At 62.4% G+C, this 26009-nt stretch overlaps 1 protein-coding gene across 1 annotated transcript in view; it reads right to left on the reverse strand.

The window, feature by feature from the left end:
* Window positions 1–20425, reverse strand: part of HTRA1 (HtrA serine peptidase 1) — a 47188-nt gene extending 26763 nt beyond the window's left edge. Inside the window, exon 1 of the mRNA XM_055118917.1 lies at window positions 19846–20425. Within this exon, the coding sequence (XP_054974892.1) occupies window positions 19846–20410 (565 nt within the window). The 5' untranslated portion in view covers window positions 20411–20425. The remainder of the gene's footprint in view (window positions 1–19845) is intronic.
* Between the last annotated feature and the right edge of the window lie 5584 nt (window positions 20426–26009).

Consider the following 26009-nt stretch of genomic DNA (forward strand, 5'->3'; position numbering starts at 1 on the left):
GGCAGGTATACTGTGATCCTTGGTGGTGGAATATGTGCACTGGTGAAGGGACGGGTGTTCGAGCATTGTATAACTGAGACTTAAACCTGAAAGCTTTGTAACTTTCCACATGGTGACTCAATAAAAGAATAAATTAATAAAAATAAATAAATATGCAGTCTAAAAAAGTCATGATGCCTTACACATCGATCATTTATATTTCTTTGGGGGAAAATGTCCAGTTCAAATAACAAATAATAAATATGTAGCTATCTAAGAAAAAAAAAAAAAAGAAGAATCCTCCTCCGACTCCTGCAGCCTGGGCGAGCGCTGGCTGTGCAGAGGGAGCCCGCTGCACCAAGCCACACTGTCCCCCCGACGCCTGGTGTGCAGAGCGGCCCACAGCAGGAGAGCAGAGGGGACCCCCTCAGCGAGGGGAATCGGGGGCTCCGTAGGCCCACGGTGGAGAGGGCAGCGGTGGTGAGAAGTCTCCGTCAGGACACGGCCCTTCCGAACCCAGCATACGGTCCCGAGCACAGAGCCGAGAGTAAGCCCTGGGCACCACCAGGTGTGGCCCCAGACAAAAGCAAAATGTGGTCCTGCTGGCTGTTCTCCGGCAGGGCCAGGGAGCTGACCGGCCGGCTCACAGGAGCGGGTGATCTTGAACCCAGAGGCGTGAAGGGAAAGTATTTTCTACGTTCCTGATCAATGAAAAGATCGGAAGCATCATGATGTCAGAGTCTGATGAGTTAAAGATCAGGTTTCTCTGAAAGACTTTACAGGGCCAGTGGCCGGAGCGATAGCACAGCGGGGAGGGAGTTCGCCTTGCACGCGGCCAACCCGGGATCAATCCCCAGCATCCTCTATGACCCCTTGAGCACCGCCAGGAGTAGTTCCTGAGTGCAGAGCCAGGAGTAACCCCTGTGCATCACTGGGTGTGACCTAAAAAGAAATGAAAAAAAAAAGAGAGAGAGAGAGAGAGAGAGAGCAGAAGAGTACATCTTTAATCAAAAACAAAAAAACAAAGAACCAGCATTTCCCAACAAAGCCCTGGCATCCCAGAGGCCCCCAGAACATCACAAGGGGCCACAGATAAGAATTACATAAATGGGGGAGGGCACAGGGATGAAAGGAGGGGGCAGGGACGGGAGAGGAGGATGTTGGAAGGGGGCCACGGTCAGAAGAAGAGTAAGAAACGCTGCCCCGACTACCACCACGTTGAGGGGGAGAGGTGGACGCTTCTCCCTCCTCCCCAGATGAGACAGAGGCCAAGACTATCATCTTGACCACGTGCTGTCCACCTCTGATCCAAGTCCTGGCCAGAATAAAAAGGGGAGAACGATAGAGGAAAGCCCGTGAGATTAAGAGGGAGAACAAAGCTGTCTTTCTCGGAAGCTGACATCACGGCCGTTCGTAGAAATTTCTCAGCCACCCGTGATTCATGTCACGGGGAACGGTGCGGTACGGACGCCAAATGCCTTTCTCTGCCGGAGCACAAAGCAAGTAGAAACTGAAGTCTGGGGCCGAGGGCGGGTGCAGTGAGGAGGTCGTTTGCCTTCCACGTAGCCACCCCGGGTTTGATCCCAGCCATCCCTAATGGTTCCTTGAGTACTGTCAGGAGAGATTTCTGACAGGAGTAACCCCTGAGCGCTGGCGGGGGGTGGCCCAACCCCCCCCCCAAATACATCCCAAGAACCCTCAAACCTGAAGAATACCAATTGTAACAGCATCAAAAATATTGAATACCTAAAGGATGTTTTCAACAAAACATGCCAAGGTTGTACTCAAAAGCCATAAAAACACTCTAAAAAAAAATTAAGGAAGACTCAAACAAATTGAGAGTCTTTTGCAAATATCCAGGAGTAAGGTCAAAAGACTACCATGAAATCATCAATCCTCCCCAAACTGATCTATGGATTCAAGACAACTCTCTAACTCTGGGCAGAAGTTCTTAATTTTTTTTTTCGAAATTGATAATCCACAGGGCCAGACAAATAGCATGAAAAAAATTTTTTTTATTGATTTCCAAATTGATATGGGAAGTTGAACTGACCCTAGTTCAGTCCGAGTACTGCGTAAGATCCCTTGAGCACTGCTAGGTATGACCCCAAAACTCTCCCCCCTGCAAATTTGATAAGCTACATATAAAGATTAGATGGAAAGCAAAGAGCCTAGACTATCCAAATATAATTTCAAAATAATTCTAGGGGACCATGTGATGCAGGAGACTGAAGTCAGGCCTCCAGCATGCAGAGAAAAAGTGAATGATTTCGGGGCTGGATTAATAGCACAGCGGGTAGGGCGTTGGCCTTACACACAGCCACCCCGGGTTCGATTCCCAGCATCCCATATGGTCCCCTGAGCAACGCCAGGAGTAATTCCTGAGTGCAGAGCCAGGAGTAACCTCTGTGCATCGCCGGGTGTGACCCAAAAAGAAAAAAAAAAGTGAATGATTTCTTCTAGTGCATAATTTTCTTTTAGAGCAATTCTGAAGGTTTGAATTCTAGAATTAGCAAAATGATGGATGAGTCACAAGACTGTATGGGGACAGGCCTTTCCACTTCCCTAATAAATATTTATCACCACTGAATTTAACATAACAAGTGGCCCATTAAGAGTAGCCAACGTTTCCTATAATTTTACAAGCTTTCAAGCTGCCAGGATTCCATCCTAGGATAACAAACGATCATTCCTCTATAAACTACTAGTCAGGCACACAACTCCATGAAATACTGCTTCCTTGGAACCCGTCATTCCTGGAGGGTTACGGACGATATTTCTTAACAACATTCAGCAATGCCCTTCGAGGGGGTGGGTGGGGAATAGACCCACGAACAGGGTCCATATGTCTCAATAACCCAACAATCACCGCCCAAACGGAATAACAGACACCCCCATTCAGAAGCGCCGGCTGAGCCTTGGACAAGCAGGATCCCCTTGAAGAAAACGCTTTGCCATAGAAACGGAAATGCAGGGGCTCCGAATCAAAGGAGCGGCTGTCATCTGGGGTTCCCTCCCCAGATCCAGCACAAAACCGGATGTGTGAGTCCAACCCTGCCCAATGGGTTCCTTTCATCCTGAAGGCAAAGGAAGCCAAGTCGAGATTAGCGGTGAGGCAAGAAAAGGCCTGGACAGGCCCCATGCCAGGGTTCTCCAACCCTGCGGGGCGCCCTGGGCCGATGCTCCCAGGAAGCTCGGGGTTTTGTTGGGGGGGGTGAGGGGGGCGGGGGATGGCAGATACTTGTCTCTGCTGGCACCTGGAGCCCTGGAGTTTCCAAACAGCGGGCGCCGTGTGCCTTTGGACAATTCCCCGCCTTTGTCCCTGGGCTTTCTGGCGGCTGATGAGAGGCAAAGCAGACACGGAACAGAAACAAAAGTGAATGTGGAAAGGGGAATGGGGGGGTTAGGTCACGGGACCTGAGGTGGGGCACGACCCCCAACCGGCCCGCAGCCCGGCCCCCGCGCTGGGCTCTGCTGCCACGATTATCAGGGACCCACTTTTGCCCGCTCTCTCAAGCCCGCCGTCTCCCCGGGGCACGTGCCCTCGACGGCGCACTCGCTGACTCTTTCGCACTCCAGAGAAGCCTGGGATGGTTCTTCCCCCCACATCCCGCTCTTCTCTCCTGCCCTGTTGGGGGTTTTTGTTCTGTTTTGTTTTCCGTTTAAGGGCCACACCCAGCCGTGCTGGCGGGGGGGGGGGGGGTTACTCCTGGCTCTGCACTCAGGGATTACTCCTGGTGGTGCTCGGGGGACTCCGGGGATCGAACTTGGGTCGGCCGCGTGCAAGACAAGTGTCCTCCCTGCGGTACTATGCCCCGCCCCCGCTCCTGGCATGCCTAAGTCAATCTCATCCAGTAAAAAGTAGCCTGCTCCCCTTCCCCCACCCCCAAATATAAACAAGATACTACTTTTTCTTCCCTAACCTTTGCTATGTTGTCAAGACCCAAATTAACGGAGTTGGTTGATGGGACCTAATTAGTTGATCAATAAAGCTGATCGTTTTCTCTTTCTTGGCCCAGGAGGTACCATGAAAAAATATCACAAGAGTTCACAAAGCATATATTGGGAATCCTCAGACTTGGTCTCTCGAACTGGACCCCCAAGATCTTCCTAACCCCGGTGCAGGAATTCAAGTAGCCTGGAATGGGCTTACAAGGAAGGTAAACCGAGGCTCAGTTCAGAGGGCGCCGCCAGCACCCCTTTGCCGGGTAAGTAGGCCAAGCCAGCGTCCAGCTGCCCAACAGTTTTGGACCATTCCTACAAGCCCGATATTTCAGCTGGTGGAGACAACAGGCTCCTTCCCGCGGTCACCCGCCCCGCCCTGCCCTGCCCGCCGGGGCCTCTGGGAGCAGCTCAGGGGAGAACATGGGGATAGCGCATGTGGGCGCAGACACTCACGTCTGGGGTCACTTTGCACATGGCCCTGGCGTGGACACGACAATGTCCAGGGACACGCCAGCTGCTGCCCAACTCACATGCCGCCGCGGGCAGAGGTCTTGGGGGCCCGGGACTGAGGGGGAGGCGGAGAGGAGAGCCCGGGAAAGTACTGAGTGCCTCAGAGTAACCGTCAAGGCCGTCGTCTGCGGGAGACACCGAGCCTCACTGCCGCAGGCCGAGTGCCGCCAGAGGCAGGGGGTGGCGGGGGTCCTTCGAAGGGACATGTGGAGGTTAGGGACAACACAGCCCGGGCCTGTTGGGCTGTGCAGAGTGGGGCTGACAAATCTAAAAATCTACAACACGCGGCAGCTTCTTTCTCCACTCTAGAGAAATATTCACCATATCAGCTTCATCTTCCTGGGGCCAGAGAGATGGTACGGGACGGTGTGTGTGTGTGTGTGGGGGGGGGTAAGGTGCTTGCCTTGCACACGCCAGCCAGGTTCAATCCCTGTCACCCCACATGGTCCCCCAAGCCCTGGCAGAAGTGATCCCTGAGCACAGAACCAGGAGTCAGCCCTGAGCACCACCACCGGGGATGGCCCCCAAACCAAAACAAACCAATTTCAGACGCCTCTGCGATAGGCCAGGCCAATGCCCCACATTCCCAGATCATTCCAGAGACTCTGGCAAGCCCAGGCTGAGCACTGGGGGGGGAGCAGGGGGGCCCAACCCGCAGGCAGGCGTGAGGGGGCCGGAAGCTCCGAGCTGGCGAGTGGATTGGCCTGTCCTCCTCCTCCTCCTCCTCCTCCTCCTCCTCCTCCTCCTCCTCCTCCTCCTCCTCCTCCTCCTGCTTCTCCCTTCCAGATCCCCCTCCAACAGGACGGCGGTGGGAACAGGCTTCCCCCTTCCGGGCCAGGAGCCCAGGGCCAAGCCTTGGGGCTAGCCCCCGGCCCTCGCTGCCAGCGGGAACAATCCCGCCTTCCAGTTTCTCGGCAGCGGCACTGATAGCTGAGCTAATTTGGAGAACAGAACGCCGAGTATTCGAGGGGCGGGTGATGAAGCCTCCTTTCTTCTCGGGAACGGCGTGTTCCCAAAATTCAAATCAGGTACCCGCGCGAGCGGACCAGAGCTGGCACTGCGGCCCTGTCCTCGTTCCGGGGCGCAGGCGGAAGCTCAGGGCCCGGGGCCAACCCCGGACAAGGGCGCCTGGCTCCCCAAGGATGAACAATCCGGGCCGGGGGCTGGGCAGGGGCCTGCCCTGCACGTGGCTGTCCCGAGTTCGAGCACGTGGTCCCCGAGCACCACCGGGAGTGACCCCTGAGCGCGGAGCCGGGGGCAGAAAAAAAATAATAATTCAAGAGAGCCTGAATTGTGAGGCGGGCCGGGGCCTCTGCTGTGCCTGGCCCCCGAGACAGCTGGGCCCTCAGCACCTCAGCCCACTGAATCGGACCCCCAAAGTGCAAAGGAAGTCCCGGGTGAGCTACAGACAGCTGGCCCGGGTGGGCCCGGAGTGACCACAGCCGTGGCCAGGGAGGACCGGAGGCTTCAGTGCCCAAGCCGGCTCGTGGACCTCCGCAGGCGGGCGGGCTCTGACGGGCTCCGGGTGCCCCCTCACTCCCCCACCTCCCAGAAGCCCCCAGCCCCGTCCTTCCTCCTCTCCTCTGCCACATGCGCCAGGGCCTAAGTGACGGACCCCCAAAGACACGAAGCCCAGAGCAGGATGCGGGGGGGGGGGGGCGTCAACGGGAAAACCAGAGCCAGGCTGCTCCCACCTTCCCCTCCGGCCCCTGAGCTGCAGCTGGGACCCTCCCGGCCCCACTGCTCCGGACCCCAAGTCCCACACAGGAGTCACCAGCTGCCCCCACCCTACTTAGAAATATGGCAGCAGGGGGCCGGAGCGATAGCACAGCGGGGAGGGCGTTTGCCTTGCACGCGGCCGACTCCGGTTCGATCCCCGGCATCCCATAGGGTCCCCCAAGCACTGCCAGGAGCAATTCCCGAGTGCAAAGCCTGGAGTAACCCCTGAGCATCGCTGGGTGTGACCCAAAAAGAAAAAAAAAAAAGAAATACGGCAGCAGACGCAGCAGGCGGCCCCAGGGACGGTCTGAATCCCACTCGGGAAAGCTCAGAGATGGGTGGGGGTGGCTGGGATCCCCCAGGAGGCCCCCTTCTCTGGGGCTCCAGGAATCTTCTTCTGGTTGGGGGACTCCCAGGACTTGGGGGCAAGGACTGGGGGCTGCTCTCGTCTCTCCAGGCTGCGGGGTGGGGTGTGCAGCATCCCCTGGAGCCCAGCACGGCACTCAGTGACGGGGGGATGCGGGGGACGGAACCCACAGGGGACACGTGCCAGTGAGCACTGACCACTGCACCACAGTCCCGGCCCCTGCTTACATTTTCCGGTCACTCCCCTGACAAGATTAAAAGTGTCCGTGAAATATCAAGGGGTTTGTGCAAAGGACGTTTTAGTCAACTTGAACTGCTTTCCAGTCAGTGAGACCTGATTCCAAAGCAGCCCAAATCCAAAGGCAACCCACGTTACCCCCCAGGTGCAACCCGCATGCACCCCCAAACTGGCTTTCACCTGCGGGACCCTGAGCCCCCATGCAGGCACCCCGCTCGTGCCCCACGCCTGCTCTCACCTGGGGGACAGAGAACTCTTCCCGCCCCCTCTCCTCCGACTTCCCAGCGTCCACTGCGCCCCACGCTTCATCCCCACAGATGAACTGGGCCAAGGCCTGTCCACCCCCACCCTGAACGCCGAAGACTCCCGGGGCTGCCTGCAGCCAGCACGCACGCGAGGCGACTCTCCCTGGCTGGATTCCCCGGCACGCCAGGAAGGAAGAATGAAGGTCTGGCCGCCAGCACGACAGGACAGAATGCAGGGGGGAGAGGGGAAGAGACAGGAAGAAGGGCCATCACGGGCCACGGCATGGAGGAACCTCTCTGCCTCATGGAAGCCACCTGCCCTGGTGGTCACAGGCACCCCGACTCCGGGGGCCTGAGACGCCCCCGCTGGGGTCACTGGGAGAGAGAGGAAGCACTCAGCCGGGGTGGAGGCAGCCCTGCTGGCCATCTCTGGCCCTGTAACTGCAGGACAGACCCAGGCATGCCCTGAGGCAGGTCCACCTGGGGTCAGAAGGGCAGGGTTCGAGACTGGGCAAAGGGGCCTGGCCAGCTGCCTCCTGGGCCGGGCCGGGCTCTCTGCCTCCTCCTGGCGCTGGGAGCGATGCCCTGAATATGCCCCCTTGGGGGTACCAAGAACGAGATGCAAAGAGGCCTCTCAAGGCCTGCTCTGCTGCTCAGGGCAGGGGGGAGGCGGGAGGGGTGTGTGTGTGCGTGGAGGGGTGTGTGTGTGCGTGCAGGGGTGAGGCGCACACGCGCCGGCCCCCTGCTCGCCCTCCGTGGGAGTGACTGCGGTCTGCCTGTCCCACTCGCTTGCATTCCGCAGGCCCGCCAGCAGGCACTCCAGCCCGCGCCTGGCCCGGTGCCCACGGCAGGAACGGGCGGACCCTCCACGTCGGGGGTGTGGGGGGGGCGGGGAACCAGACTCCCCTCTCCCGGGCCGCGGGCACTGCCGCGGCCAGCGCATTCCAGGGCACGGGCAGGGCGGGGCCGGAGCCTGATCTCTCGGAACCCTGCAGAGAAACGCAGCCCGCGAAGTCCTAAAATAAACCTGAAAACCTCGCACGTCCTCTGGGCCTCGGCCGCCAATCGCAGGGCCGGGATAGAAGAGACATCTTGGCCCGCGGCCGGGTCTCTCTAACGAACCCAACTGACAGCATGTGTTTTTTTTAAGATTCCCAACGGACTGGTGACCTCCGTGCTGTCTTCCGCAGAGAGACTGAGCCAAAGCTCTGGAGTGTTCCCTGGCCCCCGCCTCGGGCCTTGTAACAAGCACAGGAGGTGGAGGCAGGACAGGGCCTGGCCACAGGACCCTCCGACCCTCTCGGCACAGGGGGCCCACCCACCTCCAGGCCCCGGGCCCCGGGGGGCTCTGAGCACACCGCCCCTGCAGACTCAGGGAAAGATCCAGTCGGGGTTTCGGAAAGGCAGAGACACGAACCCCCCCAGCGGTGCCAGCTTTAGGGGGCTGGGGGCCACCTAGCCGGCGGGCTACAAGCACCTTCAAGCGAGGCCCGGCCCGGCGCCACAGCGTGGACCTGGCCGGTGGGAGTGTCCTTGGGAACGGGCCACCGTGTCAGAGCCGCCATCCCCAGCGCCACACCCCAGGGGACCCCCGGCACCGGCCGCCAGCCCGCCCTGCCTGGCTTCGCAGTCTCGGCAGCAGTTTCCCGCCCACTCGGCTGCTCGGGTGCTTCGTCCACAGCCCCCACCCCACCCCCCTAGATGCCCGGCCTGACGCCTGCCGGCCGAGGCTCCCTGGGGAGTGGCCGCCAGCTCCGAGCGCAGACCCGGCACACTCTGCTTCTGACGAGCTCCGCTCGGGCCCTTCCCCGCGCTCTCGGCTGCTTCTCTTCCTGCCGCAACAGCCCCTGGTGTCGGGCCTGGACAGGCGGGGGCTCTGGGTGGGTGCATCGAGCCGGGAGTTTAGGATATGAAGGGGCCTGGGGGGAGGGGGGCGTGTGATGGTCGGGTTTGTTAAGAGGTTGAGCCACCATCCTCAGAGTTACCGGCCAACTTCCCGCAGCCTCCAGGTGGAGGGGACGGCCCTGGGGAAGGGCGGATGGGGGTGGGGGGCAGGGGAAGGGCCAGCGCCAGGTCCCCGTCCGCAAGGCTCCTTCCCACAAGCACCCGCGCCTGCTTGTGGGCGATGTGGTCCCAGTGTCGGAAGGAGCAGCGTGACGGGGACCCCGCCGTCTCTGGCCCCCAGAGACAGAAGGCATCTCTGGGAGAGGGCGGGGCCTCCTGGGCGAGATGCGGCAGGGCGAGGGGGGGAGGAGGGGGGGAAGGGGGGGAGCCAAGCGTTTCCGACATCCTTGCCAGTTCCCAAACAAGTCAGATGACCTAAGGAATCTGCAAAGCGCATTTCCTGGTCTTTTCTCAGCTGCGGAGAATATTTCCGTTTCCAGGGCAGCTGGGATCCTGCCGCTGCGAAACCAGGCAGGGCCGCCCCCACCAGCTGACGTGCAGGGGCGACTCCGGCAGGGGCTGGAGCAGGAAGAAAGAAGGAAAGGCTGGCTGCCAGCAGCCCCCCCCACCCCCCCCCCCAAGGGCCAGAGGTCAGGTGTGAGGAGGGGCGGCCACGGCCACGGCCTGGGGGAGACCACCCTGCAGAGAGGAAGCCACCAGCCCTGCCTGCCACGCCACGCGTGCTCTGGCCCCGTGGGCTGAAACGCCCAGAGCGGGGACGTGGGCGGATCCCTACCCTGAAGAGCCCCCACAGGGAGTGACCCCTAAATACCCCCCAAAAAAATAAATAAAGGGGCTGGAGTGATAGCACAGCGGCCGACCCAGGTTCGAATCCCAGCATCCCATATGGTCCCCTGAGCTCCGCCAGGAGTAATTCCTGAGTGTAGAACCAGGAGTGACCCCTGTGCATCGCCGGGTGTGACCCAAAAAGCAAAAAAAAAAAAAAATTAAAAGTTAAAGAAATAAATAAATAAATAAACCAACCATGAGCTGTAAAACATGGGGCCAGAGTGACAGCACGGCGAGGAGGGTGCTTGCCTGGCACACGGCCGACCCGGGTTCAATTCCCAGCACCCCAGATGGCCCCCCCCTGAGCACTGCCAGGAATAATTCCTCAGTGCGGAGTCAGGAATAAGCCCTGAGCAGCAGCACCAAGGGTGGCCTGAAAACCAAACAAGCAAACAAAACCCCACAAAATAGAACATAAACACAAAATTAATTATTCAGGACTCGGCAGAGGGGAGCTGCAAGTGGACCCGGCTGCTTTCCGGAGTGACGGAAATTTCTAGAGTTAAAGCCACGATGGTTGCCTAACTCCGGGCCTATAAAAAAGACTCCGGACTGTCCGTATTAACAGGGTACACCTGGACAGAAACTGCAATTAAACCTCGTCAGCCAAACAGGAAGCAGCGAGCCTCGCTCCTCTGCTTGTTTTTCCTTTTTTGTTTTTCCTTTTCTTACCGCGACTAGCAGAAAGTTGGGTTTTCACCTAGGGGGCCCCGCCTCATAGCGGACGGCAGGGAGAAAGCTCGAATGGGCACGAGCTTCCCTGTCCAAACAGACTCACCTGGGCTTCCTGCGTCCCACACAGAGCCTGACCCGGCTCGGGGCCTGCGTCCCCCCAGGGGTCCTATGGGGGCCCTGCAGGGGGCACACGGGACAATCTCTCTGCCACCTCCTCAGACCTCTACGTCCCCCCGCTGGCCCGGCGCCTGCATTAGATACAAGCTTAGGGCCAGATGCCCTGACCCCCGGCAGCCCTCCAGCGCGCCCCAGATCAGACCAGACGGGGAAAGGGCTCTGCAGCCCCAGACAGGGCTTAGCTCCGAGGCTGAAGCCCCCACGCCCCAGGCAGGTGCAGGTTCCGAGGGCGAGAAGAAATACCAGGAATCCTAGCAAACGCCCCACCCCAATCGTGAAGGGTCCTGGGGGCCGCCTGTTGACTGCCCGCTCACTGGCACACGCTCTGACCCAACCCAAGGAAGACCCCCGGACACAGGAATAACCACGGACATCGAAAGTGTTTCAGGGGCTGGAGCCATAGTACAGCAGGGAGGGCGTTTGCCTTGCACATGACGGACCCAGGTTCAATTCCCAGCGTCCCATAGGGTCCCCTGAGCACCATCAGGAGTAATCCCTGAGTGCAGAGCCAGGAGGAACCCCTGTGCATCGCCGGTGTGACCCAAAAAGCAAAAAAAAAAAAAAAAAAGTTCCAGTCTTCGACTGCCTCCAATCCACAAGGACCCAGCGAGGGCTGCAGAACCAAGGCAGGAGGACCCAATGGTGCCTCGAGCCGCCCCCCCCCCCAAGGAGTGCTCCCTGAGCACTGCAGGTATGGCCCCAAAGCAAACCAAAAAAATGACAACAAAAATAAACAAAGAAATTGCTGGAACTGTGAGGGAATCTTGAACCTTTGTCCTTTTTTTTTTTTTTTGGGAGGGGGGTCGGGATTTAGAATCACACCCGGAATTACTTAGGGCTCGCTCCTGGCCCAGTACTCGGGGCTCACTCCTGCCCGTGCTCAGAGGAACAAATGTAGTGCCGAGAATTGAACCCGGGCCGGCTGCACGCAAGGCAAGCGCCCTCCCCGCTGAACTCCCCCTCCAGGCTGGCCAAGCCCTTCTTAACTCCTGACTGAGTTCTACTCTATAACCCTCAAGTGTTCACAGAGGACCGTCTGAGAGTCAATCTACAAACAACCTTCCTGCAGGTAAAAAAGAAGGGAAAAGGCATCCAGGCCCCAAGGGGGGGACCTTCACCCCCAGTGACCCTCAGCGGGAAGGCAGGAAGCGCCCGGCCTGGGGTCTACTTGATCATTCATTTCTACCGAACTTTCCTCCCTCCCGGGAAAACACTGTAATTATAGTTCAAGGACATTAATAGGGGCCTAGGGCTCCCCAACAGTCATTACAGGGGAGCACTTGAGTCACCCGCCGAGGAGACCATTTTGTGGGGGAGTTTTCTTCCACATCGCTCTACAGTGGGGAGACTGAGTGAGAGCAAAGGTTCCCCTGCCCCCCCTTCCTCCAGCCCATGGGAGACCCCCACACCTGGGTCTATTCCAGCGGGAAGATGCGGTGGGTCTCATACCTGTCCCGCCCCCCCCAGCCCCATAAGCTGGGCGGCTTGAGTCCCGCTCCCGCTGGGTGCCTCAGTTTCCCCATCTGCCGAGGGGGAGGCTTGGGCCACAGGCCCTGCAAGGACCTTCCCCCGTGGGTCTCTAGCTCTGTCCTGTCCCAGCCATCGGTGGCCCTGGCTGGCCACCACAGGGAAGGTGTCCTGTCCACGGGACCCAAGACACGCTGAGCGGGGTCAGAGACAGGGCGGGGGAGGGCGGAGCCCCGTGGCACTTGGCGGAGGGCGGGGCAGCGAGGGGTCTCCCAGCGACCAGACGGTGACGGAGCCAGAAGGACCCTCATGCAGGGCCCCTGCCCGCCCCTCCCCGCTGGGCCACTGCTGGGTTTGGCCCGACGAGGCTGAACCCCACCGGGAACATCTCAGGGCACCAGCCACCGAGGGCGAGTGAGGGCCTCGGAGCCCCGCACCCGGAACAGCCCCGAGGCGGGGGCTCCGCAGGGGGAGGCCGGGCGGGGGGAACGGCCTGTGCCCTTCTCCACGGCCGGGCGGGCGCCGCACTGCTGCGCGCGCTCTGTAATAAAGGGGTGAGAGGCCGGATCAAAGCACCCCGCCCCGGGGATGATAACAGCAAACTCGGTCCTCGGCGTCCCTGACACACGGGGTCACTGCTCCGAGCCACTGAGTCACGCTCCGCTGGGACCGGACGGGTCTCCCCGGGATGGGAGGCCCCGCCCCAGGCGCCCGGGTAGCAGGTGGTTCTTCCCCCACCCCAGCTCTGGCCCCGGGTCCCAGCAGGTGTCCCTGGAGAGCCTGGCGTTGCCCCCAGAGTGTCCCTAAGGAGCCCCGGTGTGGCCCTGAGCTCCTCGCTCTCACCCCGTCCTCTCGTCTGACCCTCGCCATGACCCTCGCCGTGACCCTCACGGTGACCCTCTCGGTAGCTCAGTCACCCCCAGGTCACTGCAGACGGAGCATGGCTCATCAGGGACTGCGCACCGTGCCTCTGGGGCCATGCGGGGGGCCAGAGCTCCGGGCTTTGGGGCAGAGGCGTCCCGGTATGCGGCACACACAGGGCCCCCCGCCCTGCCGCAGAGCCAGGACCCTCAGCAGACGCCCGCACGCCTCTCCCAGGAGCGGGCTGGCCACGCAGGCGGCAGGCCCACAAGGACGGTGGTCTCCCTGCCCCGGAGGCGCGGCTGCCGGGGCTGGCCCGGAGAGACGCTCCTGCCCGCCACTCCAGAACATTCTGTGCCTTCACTCAGCAAGCCGCCTTCTAGCCGGGAAACCTGGCCTCGCAGCGAGCGTGTGTGTGTTTGGGGTGCAGGGGAGGGGGCTGCCCCGGGCCCCAGGGAGAGAGCCGAGCCCCACGCAGCAGGAAGGGGCCCGAGACTCGTGGCTGGGCATCCCAGAGGGGGCACTCGGGCCGGGGCCCCTGCTCCGAAGAGCCCCGCCCTGGGGCCCAAACAAACCCTTGCAGTTCTGACGGCGCAGCCCGAGACCAGCGCCCCCAGCCCCGCACCCTGGTGCCCACCCAGTGCCCAGCCAGCGGGGGGCTCCCTCCTAGCAGACTCTGAATGCCCCTCTGTGCCCTCCCCCTGGGCACTGCAAAACACCATCTGCCCAGACAGTCCCCGCTGGCCCTCGTCTGCACCCACCCGTGCCCACCCGCTCGGGGTCGCCGGCACCTGGGGGGGAGGGGAGGGTGGTGAAGTGACTCAGCTCGGCTGGGCCTGGAAATGCTCAGTCCAGCCTGGGCACGAGGGCACGTAGCTGCAGATCTCCCCCAGCGCCGAGAGGTCCCGGGGCTGTGCCGCTGTGCCGCAGAGGGGCGGCCGGCCGCCGGCTCCGATTACACAAGCCTGCAAACGCCGTCCGTCCCCCGAGAGCCGTGAGCTGCCGCCGAGACTCTGACTCATGGGGACGGGGTGACTCAAAGCTGAGCGCGAGCAGAGAGTGCCGTCACGGCCGCATCCCGGCACATGAGGCGCCCCCAGCCCCCCCAGGAGGGGCAGAGGGGGGCCGGGGAGCGGCTTTTAGGGAGCCCGGGTTCGGGGAGGCAGCAGCTCGTCCCCTCCTCGAGGTGGCCTCGGTCTCCTGTGGATTCCGGAGCGTCCCAGCCCCGGGGGGTGGGGGGGGTCCTGAGATGGTGACACGGGTGAGGGCCCAGACGCAGCCCAGACAGTCACACGCTCCTCAGGGCAGGCCGTGCCCGGTCGGCTCCGGGCCACACGCTCCCACCCTCTGCTGCGCGCGCCTGTCTCTGCCCGCCCCCCCACCCCCGTCCGATTCCCCTGCCCTGAGCTGACTCCTGGCCCCGAGGGCAGCAGGAGGAGGAGGAGGAGGAGGAGGAGGAGGAGGAGGAGGAGGAGGGAGACCAGGACAGCAGCTGGCCGCTGGCTTCTGAGGACGCATCCTGGGCCCCATGCCGTGAGCCCACAAGCATAGAGGGCGCTGGATCCCACAGTGGCCTCCGACTCCGGGACCCCCATACACAGCAGCTCCCACAGCTGCCCCCAAGCCCGGACACTGCCAAGGACGCTTCACGGGCTCACGAGATGCTGGAAAGGAACCTGAAAATAAATCTCTGTCGGGTCAGAGGCTCTGGCACGGCCTCTGTCCTTCCTGCCACCTCCCAGGGTGGCCCCACAGACCTCGCCGTGCCTCCGGCTGCCTTAGGGACAGAATCTGGGAGCCCTGACTCAGTGTCTCTGCCTGACGGGACAGTGCTCAGGCCGGGAGGGTGGGGGGGCGTCCCTGGGCTCGACCCGAAGATGCTGGGTGCTCTGGGCTACATCTCGGGGTGCTGGGATGCCCTGGGCTACATCTCGGGGTGCTGGAATTTCGGGGGGCAGGCAATGCAGCCCACGGGGTCCTGGAACATTATAGGACTGAAACCCAACCATGAACCGCTTTGCGATGCTCTATTTCAGGGTGATTCCGTAAAATAAAAAATTAATAGAAGAGGGGCTGGAGAGATAGCACAGCGGGTAGAGCGTTTGCCTTGCACGCGGCCGATCCGGGTTCGGATCCCAGCATCCCATAGGGTCCCCTGAGCACCGCCAGGAGTAGTTCCTGAGTGCAGAGCCAGGAGTAACCCCTGTGCATCACCGGGTGTGACCCAAGAAAAAAAAAAGCAAAAAAAAAAATAATAGAAGAAAAAATAAAAGAATTACAACCCCAGGCCATACACACATGCCAGGCGCATCCTCACACACCAGCGCCCGTTCTCCAGCCCCTCCTTCTCTTTCAGTGGCACGGAGGGCAGGGACGGGAAGGACAGCGTGACCAGGGGACGCCCCAAGCCAGCCACCCCCCGCAGAGGGTTCCCGGAAGGAAGAGCTCAGGCCCGGTCACTGAGCTCACGTCGTGGACTTGGACAAGTCGCCACGTGGCCATTGAGGGACGGTCCCAGGACCACCGACCGTCCCCGCTGACGGGTCGGAGACACCTGGCGTGACCTGAGTTCTCCTTACTGCCCGGCTCAGAGAGGCGGGTCACCTGGTCAGGTCACAGCCTGGAAGGGCCATCGTCAGCCAGCAGCAGACCGGACCCTACCCTAGCTGGCCTGGGACGAACCCTCCCCGCCACACCCTCCCTCACCCCGCCCCACGGGCCGAGTCTGACTTCTTTCGATGAAGCTTGAGCGCAGCTATTTATCCCAGTGAAATAAATAGATGCTCATGGAAACTCTGATTTCTTGGTCCAAGGCACGAAACTGCCTCCGGGATAACACAAGATCCCTGCAGAATCCAGCGCCAGGGGCCTAAACCAGGGGGCCTCTGAGCACAGTGACCTCACGATCCCCACCCACCCCCCTGCTCACTCTGCAGGGGCCTAGGGACCCCAGGGCACGCACACAACCAGCAAGAAGTTCCTGGCCCAGAACTCACAGGAGCAACTTGCCCCGAGCAGATCCACGAGTGCTGTGAGGTCAGCTGCGGAGGGTAGCGCCTCCCCAGCCGGGCCCAGGGGCCTCCCCAGCCGGGCCCGGGGACACCCCTCCTGGAGCCCGCTGGGGGCCAGAGGAGGGAATCCGGAGCCTTCCACGAGCCCCCACACGCGGCGAGGAGGCGGCGTGCGAGGGCCTCGTGTCCAGCAGGGCCATCTGGAGCTCTGTTTACTGCAGCCTTTGGCCCCGGCCTGCTGGGCTCGCCCCTGATCCCCGTCTCTCCGTCAACAGCGCGGAGCCGTGATTAGCAACGGGCCCGGGCCCAGCTGTGCGGAGGGTTCAAGCATGGGGCCGGGCTCTGGCGTCGTGACTCAGTGTCCCAGCTGGTCAGCAGGCGGCCTCCAGCAGGCCATTCCAGGGAGGGTGAGGAGGGCCTGGAGCTCATCCCATCCCGCCTAGGCGGGAGTGTGCCCCCAATCTGCGCCTCCCCTCACCCACGGCACCGGCCTCTCCGAGCCCTGGCTTTTTCGTACCCTCGGGCCGACGGACCACTTAGCTTTGTCCTGTTTCGAGCCACACCCAGCAGTGCTCAGGGCTGCCTCCTGGCTCTGCCCTCAGGGATCACTCCTGGTGGGGTTCCCGGGAACCCTAGGCAGCGCCAGGGCCAGAGCTGGGTCAGCCCAGCTCGAGGCCAGTGCCCATGGACTTGTCTCTGTGGCATTACGCTCACCCAAACGCTTTGCGGGTCTTGGTCCTACAGCCTGACTGCCCCCCCGTCCCGTCACCGGGGACAGCTGAGAGCAGCCCAGCTCCCCTCCAGGTGACACGGAGGAAACTCGAGCTGTATGAAACGCTTTCCGGGGGCTGGAGCGATAGCACAGCGGGGAGGGCGTTTGCCTTGCACGCGGCAGACCCGGGTTCAAATCCCAGCATCCCATATGGTCCCCTGAGCACGGCCAGGGGTAATTCCTGAGTGCAGAGCCAGGAGTAACCCCTGTGCATCGCCGGGTGTGACCCAAAAGGCAAAAAAATAAAAAAATAAAATAAAACGCTTTCTGGGGGAAATGTCTCCTTCAGCCATGAATGACCTCTCCCGCCCCAGGGAGACCCCAAGACCTGCCCATCAGCCTCCCGTGTCCAGGTGCCTTCCAGCCCGGGCCTGCCCCTGCCCCCAGGCCCCCTTCTGATGTTGGGCGTGCTGGGACCCACTCCTGTCTCGGATTCCAGGCCTCTCGTCCAAGGGCACCTCTGCCGAAGGTCTCCCAGGCCAGCCTCGCCAAGACTGTCCTTCGGCCAACCCCTGCAGCTGGAGCTGGAGCCTGGTTCATGGACGCTGGCAACCTGTCCCCGCACAAAGCCTGGTGGCTCCCCGGCTCCGGGCCCCAGAGAGCCTGCCCAGAAAGATGGGCACGGGGTGTTGGCGGGAAGGAGAGCAGGACAGCAGCGTCTGTGCAGGCAGGCAGGAGAGCCACGGGGCTCCCCCCTCCCTGGGTCCACGCATTCCTGCATTTCTGCATCCACCCCTGCATCTACTCCTCCATCCAATTCCATCTCCATTCCTGCATGCATTCCCGCATCCGTTCCTACATCACTCCTTCATCACTCCTGGCCGGGCCTGCAGCCATGCCTACTTCCTCTCCTGCCTTCATTCTTTTTTTTTTTTTTTTTTTTTTGCTTTTTGGGTCACACCCAGCGATGCACAGGGGTTACTCCTGGCTCTGCACTCAGGAATCACTCCTGGCGGTGCTCAGGGGACCCTATGGGATGCTGGGAATCGAACCCGTGTCGGCTGCGTGCAAGGCAAACGCCCTCCCCGCTGTGCTATTGCTCCAGCCCCTCCTGCCTTCATTCTTGCCTCTATCCATCACCACTCACACATGGACTGACTGCTCCTGGGTCACACACACACACACACACACACACACACACACACACCCATTCCTGCCTCTATCCATCACCACTCACACATGGACTAACTGCTCCTGGGTCTCACACACACACACACACACACCCAGCAGAGCTCATTAAACACTTGCAGAAAGTGAGAGTCCCCAGCTCCCCTTTTGTCCGAGGCAACTGGCTTCTCCTCTGCAGCTGCCCCCCCCCGCGCCCCCTTGGCAGATGGGGGGACCTGTTTGGGCCCAGAGGATACTAGCATCTCCGCCAGCCCCAAAGCCCCAGTGCCACGGCCCTCTGTGAGCGCGGGGGCTGTTCCTGGGCGGCGAGACTGCCCTCCCGGTGGCGCTTGATTTCAACAGACAGACAGGAACGCGCTGGCTCTGTCCCCACGTCCTCACGTGCCATCCCTGACCCCCGCATTGCCCTGGCTTCCTGCCGCACGGTCCACATTGCTGCGTCCAGGTGCGGGTGAGGACAGGGCACAGCGCTGGGCGCCCACGGGCTCCCGGTCACTCCCGGTGCCCGCCCCGAAGCTCTTCTCGACCAGGCCAGTCCAGCCGCCCCTCCCTAGCAAGTCTCAGCCTCCCGCCCGCCGTGCCCCACTCCACCAGCCGCACCTGCTCGCCTTCCAGAAACTTCCACTTCCTCGTCTGACCTCTCTGCCCACTATCTGTGTGTGTGTGTGTGTGTGTGTGTGTGTGTGTGTGTGTGTGTGTGTGTGTTCGGGCTCTGAGTTAACTGCACTCAAATTCCAACATCGGGACCTGGAGCAAGTAACTCTGGCCCAGTTCCCTTATCTGTAAAACAGGAGTGACAGTAGGAGGCTTCCTCGAGGGGACGGAGAAGGTCACGGGGATGGACGTGTCCTCGCGCAGACGCCCTCTCTGCGTGCATTGTCTTGCCCCTCCTGAGAACTCCCCTCAAACTCTATCTAGCAGTCCTGGGGGCGGAGGGGGGCCCAGGCTGGCGCCCCGTTCCCATTTGGGGGCGGCACAATCTCCCGCTCAGTCCTGGTTCCTGCAGGTGTACCAACCTGGGCCAGAGCCCCACAAGGCAAACCGCACCCAGCCCTGCGGTCCCTCCCACACTCTGCCCCTCGCATGCAGGGGACGCTGCAGCCAGGACAGCGCCATCCCGGCTGGCCGGCGGACCCCAGCCCAAGCCCTCCTGGCGTCCGCTGACTCCTCGCTGTTCTCTGCACAGCTGGCAGGCCGGCAGCAGCATCCCTGAGCACTTTCTCCCACGGGAAGCCTTTCTCCACCCTGTGCCCGGAGAGCAGCCCCGTGGGCCGAGAGACGAGCCCTGGCAGAGAGAAGGCGCGCTCCCAGGGCTCACTCCCAACCCTCTACAGAATCTCCGAGCCAAGGCCCCGTCCGGCTAGTTCCGAGAGAAACGCTTTCATTTCAGTAGGGCTGGCAACACCCGCTGTGCCCACCACCGGCCCAGGGAGAACACCGGGGCGCCTCGCTGCTCCTTCCCGAAGTTCAAGTTGTGGGCTGAGGCCGTGCGGCACACAGGGAGGAAGGCTGGGTTTCAAGCGGAGAGAGAGATGCGGAGAAGGAAGAGGAAGCCGGGGGAGTCCCAGGGGCTCCCAAACGGCTGGCTCGGCGGCACACGGGACGCCAGCCGTCCCTGCTCTCTGTCTTTTACCCACTTTCCTGTCCTGGATTCTGATTTCCCGGGACGCTGACGTGGGGAGGTTCCCCAAGGAGCCCCCGCGCACGCACCCCCACCCGCGGCCGGCAAGCGGACTGGGCTCACGGTCCTCCTGGCCCCGGGCTGCGGGATGGAGCGCTCGGCCACCAACCCCGCGGGGCACAACACTTCGGTCCGCGGGAAGCGGAAGGGAAGTGACCACCCCGGGAACCCCGGGCCGTCCTCCCCCCATCCCCGGGCCAGTGGGCGACCCAGACCCACTCTCCCCCCACCACGCCCCGCTTTCGCCTCTTCTGCGCGCTCCCATCGCTCCCTGGGGGCGCGTCGGGGCCGGGCGCGGGCCGGCCCGGCGCGGGGGGTCCCGGGGGCGCGGGGGGTACCTCGGCCGCAGGCGCCGCGCTGCAGGACGATGAGCGGCGGCTGGTGCAGCCTCTCGGAGCGGCGGCTGGCGGCCCGCAGCTGGCACAGGTTGGCGTAGGTGTTGCCGTCGCTGCCGCACACCGGCTCGCCGCTGGCACACTCGCAGAGGCCGGCCTGCGCGCGCCGCCGCACCGTGGCCGACGCGGGCACCCCGAAGGGCACGACGCAGCGCAGCCCCTCGCCGCACGGGCCGTCCTGCAGGCCGCACGCGGCGCCCTCGGGCGCGCCGCACACCTCGCAGCAGCCGCACGCGTCGCGGACGCGGCCGCCGTCGCAGTGCGCGGGCGGCGGGGCGCAGCGCGCGGGCTCGCAGCGCTCGGGGCAGGCGGCGGCGGGCAGCGAGCGGCCGGCGCGGGGCGGCAGCGCGCCCGCGGCCGCGGCCAGCAGCAGCGGCAGCAGCGGCAGCAGCGGGGGCGGCAGCGGGGGCTGCATGGCGGCGCGGACGGCGGCGACGGGCGGGCGAGGGCCGGACGGCGGCGAGGGCCCGGCGGGTGCGAGTGCGCGCGGCCGCGCGGCCCAGCCCATTGGCCTGGCGGCGGTGACGAGCCGCCCTGGGGACGGGCACGGCGCCCGGAGGGGGGGGCCGGCCGGAGGCGGGTGGCGGCGGCGGGGCCGGGGCCCGCCCAGCGAGCGCCGAGGCGGGGAGCCGGACCCCCGCGGGGATGGGGGGCGCTGCCCCCGCCCCTGTGCGCGCCTCCCCCCACCCACCCCCACCCCGGGGCCGGCACGCGCGCCCCTGGCCGCCGGCCCCTGAGCGGCGTCCAAAGGGGGTGGCGCCCGGCCCGAGTTCAGGGGAAACGGGGGAACGCTCGACCCCCCACCAGAACCGAGCCGCGGGCCCGGGCGGCCTGAGGGTGGGACGGGGCGCGGGGGGCTCGGGGTGCTGCCCGCCGTCCGCGCCGTGGGGGCTGCGCTCTCGGCGCGCGAAGTTTGCCCGGCTGGGAGCGTTTCCGAGTCCCACCCCAGCATCACCCCGACTTACAGCACCTCCCGGCTGGGCCCTGTGGGGCTTCCGCGGGACCCGGGGACCGAAGGGGACCCAGCAGCCTGGGACAGGGAGGGGGGTGCCGGGGTCCCCGGGTCGCTCCCATACCCAGAGCCTCCCGGGTGGGAAAGGACCCCGGGACGGGCGGGGGGCAGGGCCCAGGGTGACCAGATCGCCGTCTGGTGCCCCCTAGCTGCCGTTACCCAGGCGGGAGAGGGGGGCGCCGGCCCAAACTGCTCCGTGCGGGAGCCCAGGCCCGGGGAGCAGAGACAGATTAACTGGTGGCAGTGCTGTGTCCAGTGGTCTGTGCAGGCCACAGGAAAGGATACGCGCGCGCACACATACACACTCACACACACACTCACACACACACTCACAGAGGCTGCCTTGGTCCTGCCACTCCCCCCCCCCAGCTCCACACTCCTACCCCCGCCCCCCACCTCCCGCGCTGGCAGCCCCATAGACCTCACTGCCCTGCGCTGAATGCTCTGTTTTCTGGACCATTCCCGCCTGTTTAAGGTCTTCACACCTCTCTCCCCCCACTGCCCAGTCCCCCCTGAAACACTCCTGTGTCGGGTGGAGCGGGGTGACCCGGCCAATAACCAGACCCCACTTCTGGCTGGAATGGACTTGAATGGCACTTGGTTCTCGGTCATCAGAAAAACAGGAGTGACTGCGCATCTCATGAGTGACCGAGGGTGCCAGGCGGCAGTGGGCAAGGTGCCCACCCTAGAGGGACAGGGAGCACTCTGCTGTACGAGGTGGAGGGGGGCCCAGGGAGGGCTGTGAGTGCTGGCACCCTAGAGAGTGGGCAGGAAGGGAAGACCAAGCAAGCAGTACCCAGCATGCGGGGTGTGCCGTGCCCGGCAGCTTGGAGAGGCCAGGACTGCGGCCTCGGCGTCATCCCGGTCACATGAGGGTGCTGGCCCGGAAGGCAGCCTACGGGCAGGCAAACAGGTCTGAGCTGGAACACGTGGCGGGCCTGGACGAGGTCCCGGGTTTGATCCCTAGCACCGCCAGGTGAGGCCCGGCCCAAGGACTGACTCATCAGGCTTATGCAGATGGGCCCCGAGACCCTCGGAGCACTGCCTGGACCCCCCCAAAACTAATCAGAGGCTGCAGCAGGTGCTCTGACCCCGAGTCCGAGTCACGAGTGTGTCTCGGGACCCCGGTGGCTGAGGCGGGAGGGGGTGAGTGCCCCGTGCAGTGGCCGTCGTCCCCGAGGGCTGAGGCTTGGCCCGTTCCTGGTCTCCCTCGGTCCCGTCTCCACCAGGTTTCCACCTGAAACGGTCACTGTTTCCTTTCCCTCCCCTGCCACTATTTAGGAAGACGGTTTCCTAACGCTGCGTATTTTTAGGCCCATCATGAAAACTCATTTCTTGCTCCCCAGCTCCGGGCACAGACTCCCGGAGAGGATTTTTCCAGAGAAAAGGGGCAGTGCTGAGGCACAGAGGCAACTCCGCTGCCATCCTCGCCCGGTTCACAGCCCTGAGGGTCTGAGAGGCCAGGGAACTCGCCCGGCCGCACGGCACTGCCCCCCCCCCACCCCCGCCTCCATCCAGGGCCCAGCTCGGGGAGGGCCAAGGACCCCAGTCTCATGTGCTCCTTCTCCTCATCCCAGAACCTGACACCCAGGGGCCCACAGTCATATTCTCACTGTCCTACCACCTGATCATACTCCGACGCCATTGTTTCCAGAAGCTTCCGATCCAGGAGATGAAAGTCAGATTGCTTAACCTGATACACAAGTTGCCCCGTTTCCTCACTCACACTCATGGACACACACACTCACTCGCTCACAGAGACACACATTCATACACTCACACACTCACACTCATTCATACACTCACACACACACACATTCATACACTCACACACACATTCATACACTCACACTCACACACATTCATACACTCACACACACATTCATACACTCACACTCACACACTCTCACAGCCACACACATTCATACATTCACACTCATGCACCACTGTCACATACACACACATATTCACACATACACCTCACATCCAATCACACACACTCATACACTCTCACACACACTCAGATCCTCTCAGACACATTCATATACTTACACTCTCCCTTTCACACATGCTCACAGACACACATGCACTCACAAAGCTCTCTCACACACATATATTCACACATTCATACACACAGAAACACCCACTCACATATTCACACTTGAACACTCACTGTCACACACATACGCATACATTCCCACGCAAACATATTCACATATTCACACTGTCACACACACAGTCACACACAGGAACACACATTCACATACTCACACTCATACACTCGCTGTCACACACGCATACACATACACAGAAACTCACATTCACATACTCTCGTACACTCGCTGTCACACACACAGACACTCACAGAAACTCACGTTCACACACACACACTCACTGTCTCACATACACTCTTACACACAGAAACTCACAGTCACACACTCATACACTGACTGTCATATGCACATACTCACACACTCATAGAAACGCATATTCACACACACACCCGTACACAACCCCCCCCAGACACACACAGCCCCCCGCTCTCCGCCCTGCAGCCGGGCTGCTCCAGGATGTGGCGTCTGTCTGTCTCCACCTCCTGCCACAGCCGGATCAGAACCCTGATGGGGAGAGGGTGCGGGGGACACAGCACCCCAACGGGAGACGCCGCTGAACCAGCCTTGGTGCCCACCCTCTGAGCACCAGGCCGCCCCGCCCGCCCCCTGCTCCCTCGGCAGCCCCCCGCCGTCGGGGCCGACTGCAGGCGCCTGCTCTGCTTGGGCCCGGCCTCAGTTTCCTTCGCGAGCACCAGCCGGCAGTGCCGCGGCGTGGGCTGGGCCCCTGCCGCCAAGGAGCTCCACGCCTGGAACACCGTCAGTGGAAAAGTTGATTTTTCAATGTCACTTTCCTGCAAAGGGAGGGCCGGAGCCTCTGGAGCGAGGGCAGCAGCGGGATAGGGAGGCGGACGGGGGCAGGGCGGGAGGGCAGGGAGGGAGGAGGGCAGGGAGGGAGGAGGGCAGGGCAGGAGGGCAGGGAGGGAGGAGGGCAGGGCAGGAGGGCAGGGAGGGAGAGGGCCCAGCCCAGCCCCAGGCCCACACAGCCATAGCCGTAGCCAGAGTGTCCAGAATGGCTGCGGGCAGGGCCACTCGTGGCGGGGCTCAGGAAGCCATCTGTGGTCCCAGGGGTCCCGTGGGCAGGAGGGGGAGCTAAGACAGAGGCCAGGGGGTGGGGCTCCCCCTTGGCAGAACAGACTCATCGTCGGGCCCCCAGGAGCACCCCCCCTTGGGACAGCCAGTCCTGGGTGTGGCTCTCCCTGCTCTGCCCAGCTGGTGACCTCAGGGTGGGGGTCCGCCGCCCTCCAGCTCCCCCCTGCAGGGGGAGGTGACAGGCAGCCCTAATTCTGAATTCATCAGCTATGGAGCTTGGCAAAAAAAAAAAAAAAAAGCAAATTCCTAGGAACTGGGTGAATATGGGATTACGTTTCATAGATCACGTATCGGGGCGGTACTGATATTGGGATCTGTGGTTGTATAAGAGAACGCTGGCCTTCGTGTTTAAGGACATGCTGGGTCGTGGGTCTGCACGCTTGCCTTGCACGCGGTGGGCTTCTGCTTGGTTCCTGACACCCCACAGGGTCCCTCGAGCACCGCCGGGAGTCATCCCTGAGCACAGCCGCAGGTGACCCAGAAACAAAATAAGAACAGGCTTACGGAGCAAGCAGGAAGAGGGTCAGAGGGCCAGTGCATGTGGGGGTGCTTTTGATATCAGAGGCCTTGGCGCGAGCTCTCCCAGGAGTGACCCCAAGTTGGGAGTAACTCTTGAGCACCGCCAGACGTGGCCCCAAGCAAAAACAAGAAGGGGCCCGGTGTTTAGAGCTAAAAGGTCTCATATAGAGACCCCAAGGGTTTTTGTTTAATTTTCTGGTTGGGGAGGGGGCTACACCTGGCAGTGCTTAAGGCTGACTCCTGGTTCTGCACTCGGGGATCACTCCTGGCTGTGCCCGAGGAACCACATGGGGTACCAGAGCGCCAACCAGGACTGGCAGCGTGCCAGGCGAGTGCCTTCCCCACTGTACTAGCCGCTCCAGCCCACGGGCTCTGGGTGATGTTTTTTTTTCTTTTTGGGTCACACCCAGCAATGCACAGGGGCTACTCCTGGCTCTGCACTCAGGAATCACTCCTGGCGGTGCTCAGGGGACCACGTGGGATGCTGGGAATCGAACCTGGGTCGGCCGCATGCAAGGCAAACGCCCTCCTCGCTGTGCTATGGCTCCAGCCCCTCTGGGTAATGTTATGTGAGAACCAAGCAGGCGACGGGCAGGGCAGGGCAGGGCAGGGCCCGTCCTCTCTCCCGAGCCAGCGGTGAGTCTGGGGGCAGTCATGAGACCAAGGTGTGGTTGAAAGAATTCTCCGGGTTGCCGGCCCGAAAGCAGCCCGCAGGCATGGACGAACGCCACCCCCTCGGGAGGCTGAGCAGACTCACCGCCCCACCCAGAGAAGGGTGGGAGCTTCCAGAGAAACAACAGGCTGCGAGAAGATGAAAGGAGGCCCTTCGTCAAGGCGCTTCCTCTGTGCCAACGTCCGGCCTGCTCGCGTGCCTGCGTCAACGGCAGGCCCCTCGCCTGGAGAACGTCCCACTACAAGCCCTCCAGAACCCCAGACGGGCAGGACGCACAGCTCCCGCCGCGGGTTTCCTGAGGAGAGATAAGGGCCCGGCGCTGTCGTCGTCTCCTCCTGGCGTTCTGTCCCGCGGGAGGGCAGGACCCGCCCTCTCCTCTCCCTGCACAGCGCAGTTCCTCACAGCAGCCTGAGGCCACAGGGCCCTGCGGGGACCAGTTCCCGCACTGTGGAGACCAAGGGAACCTCGGCTGCAGCTTGACGACTGCCCAGCGGGTCCAGGGGACCCTAGTGTCCATGCTGGGCAGGGAGTCCAGCAGACCTGACCGGTCTGGGCCACACCCCCCCACCCAAGCCTCCCTCCATCCCCACCTAGACGCTCCTCTGGGGAGGCTACGGCGGGCCGAGCAGGAAGCTCATGGCGTGTCTCTCTGAGGCTTTGTCTCCCTCATCCCCACTCCTCCATCATTGGGGGGTCGAGG

This window comes from Sorex araneus, chromosome 11 (genome assembly GCF_027595985.1).
Source record: "Sorex araneus isolate mSorAra2 chromosome 11, mSorAra2.pri, whole genome shotgun sequence".
In the NCBI taxonomy this organism is placed as follows: Eukaryota; Metazoa; Chordata; class Mammalia; order Eulipotyphla; family Soricidae; genus Sorex; species Sorex araneus.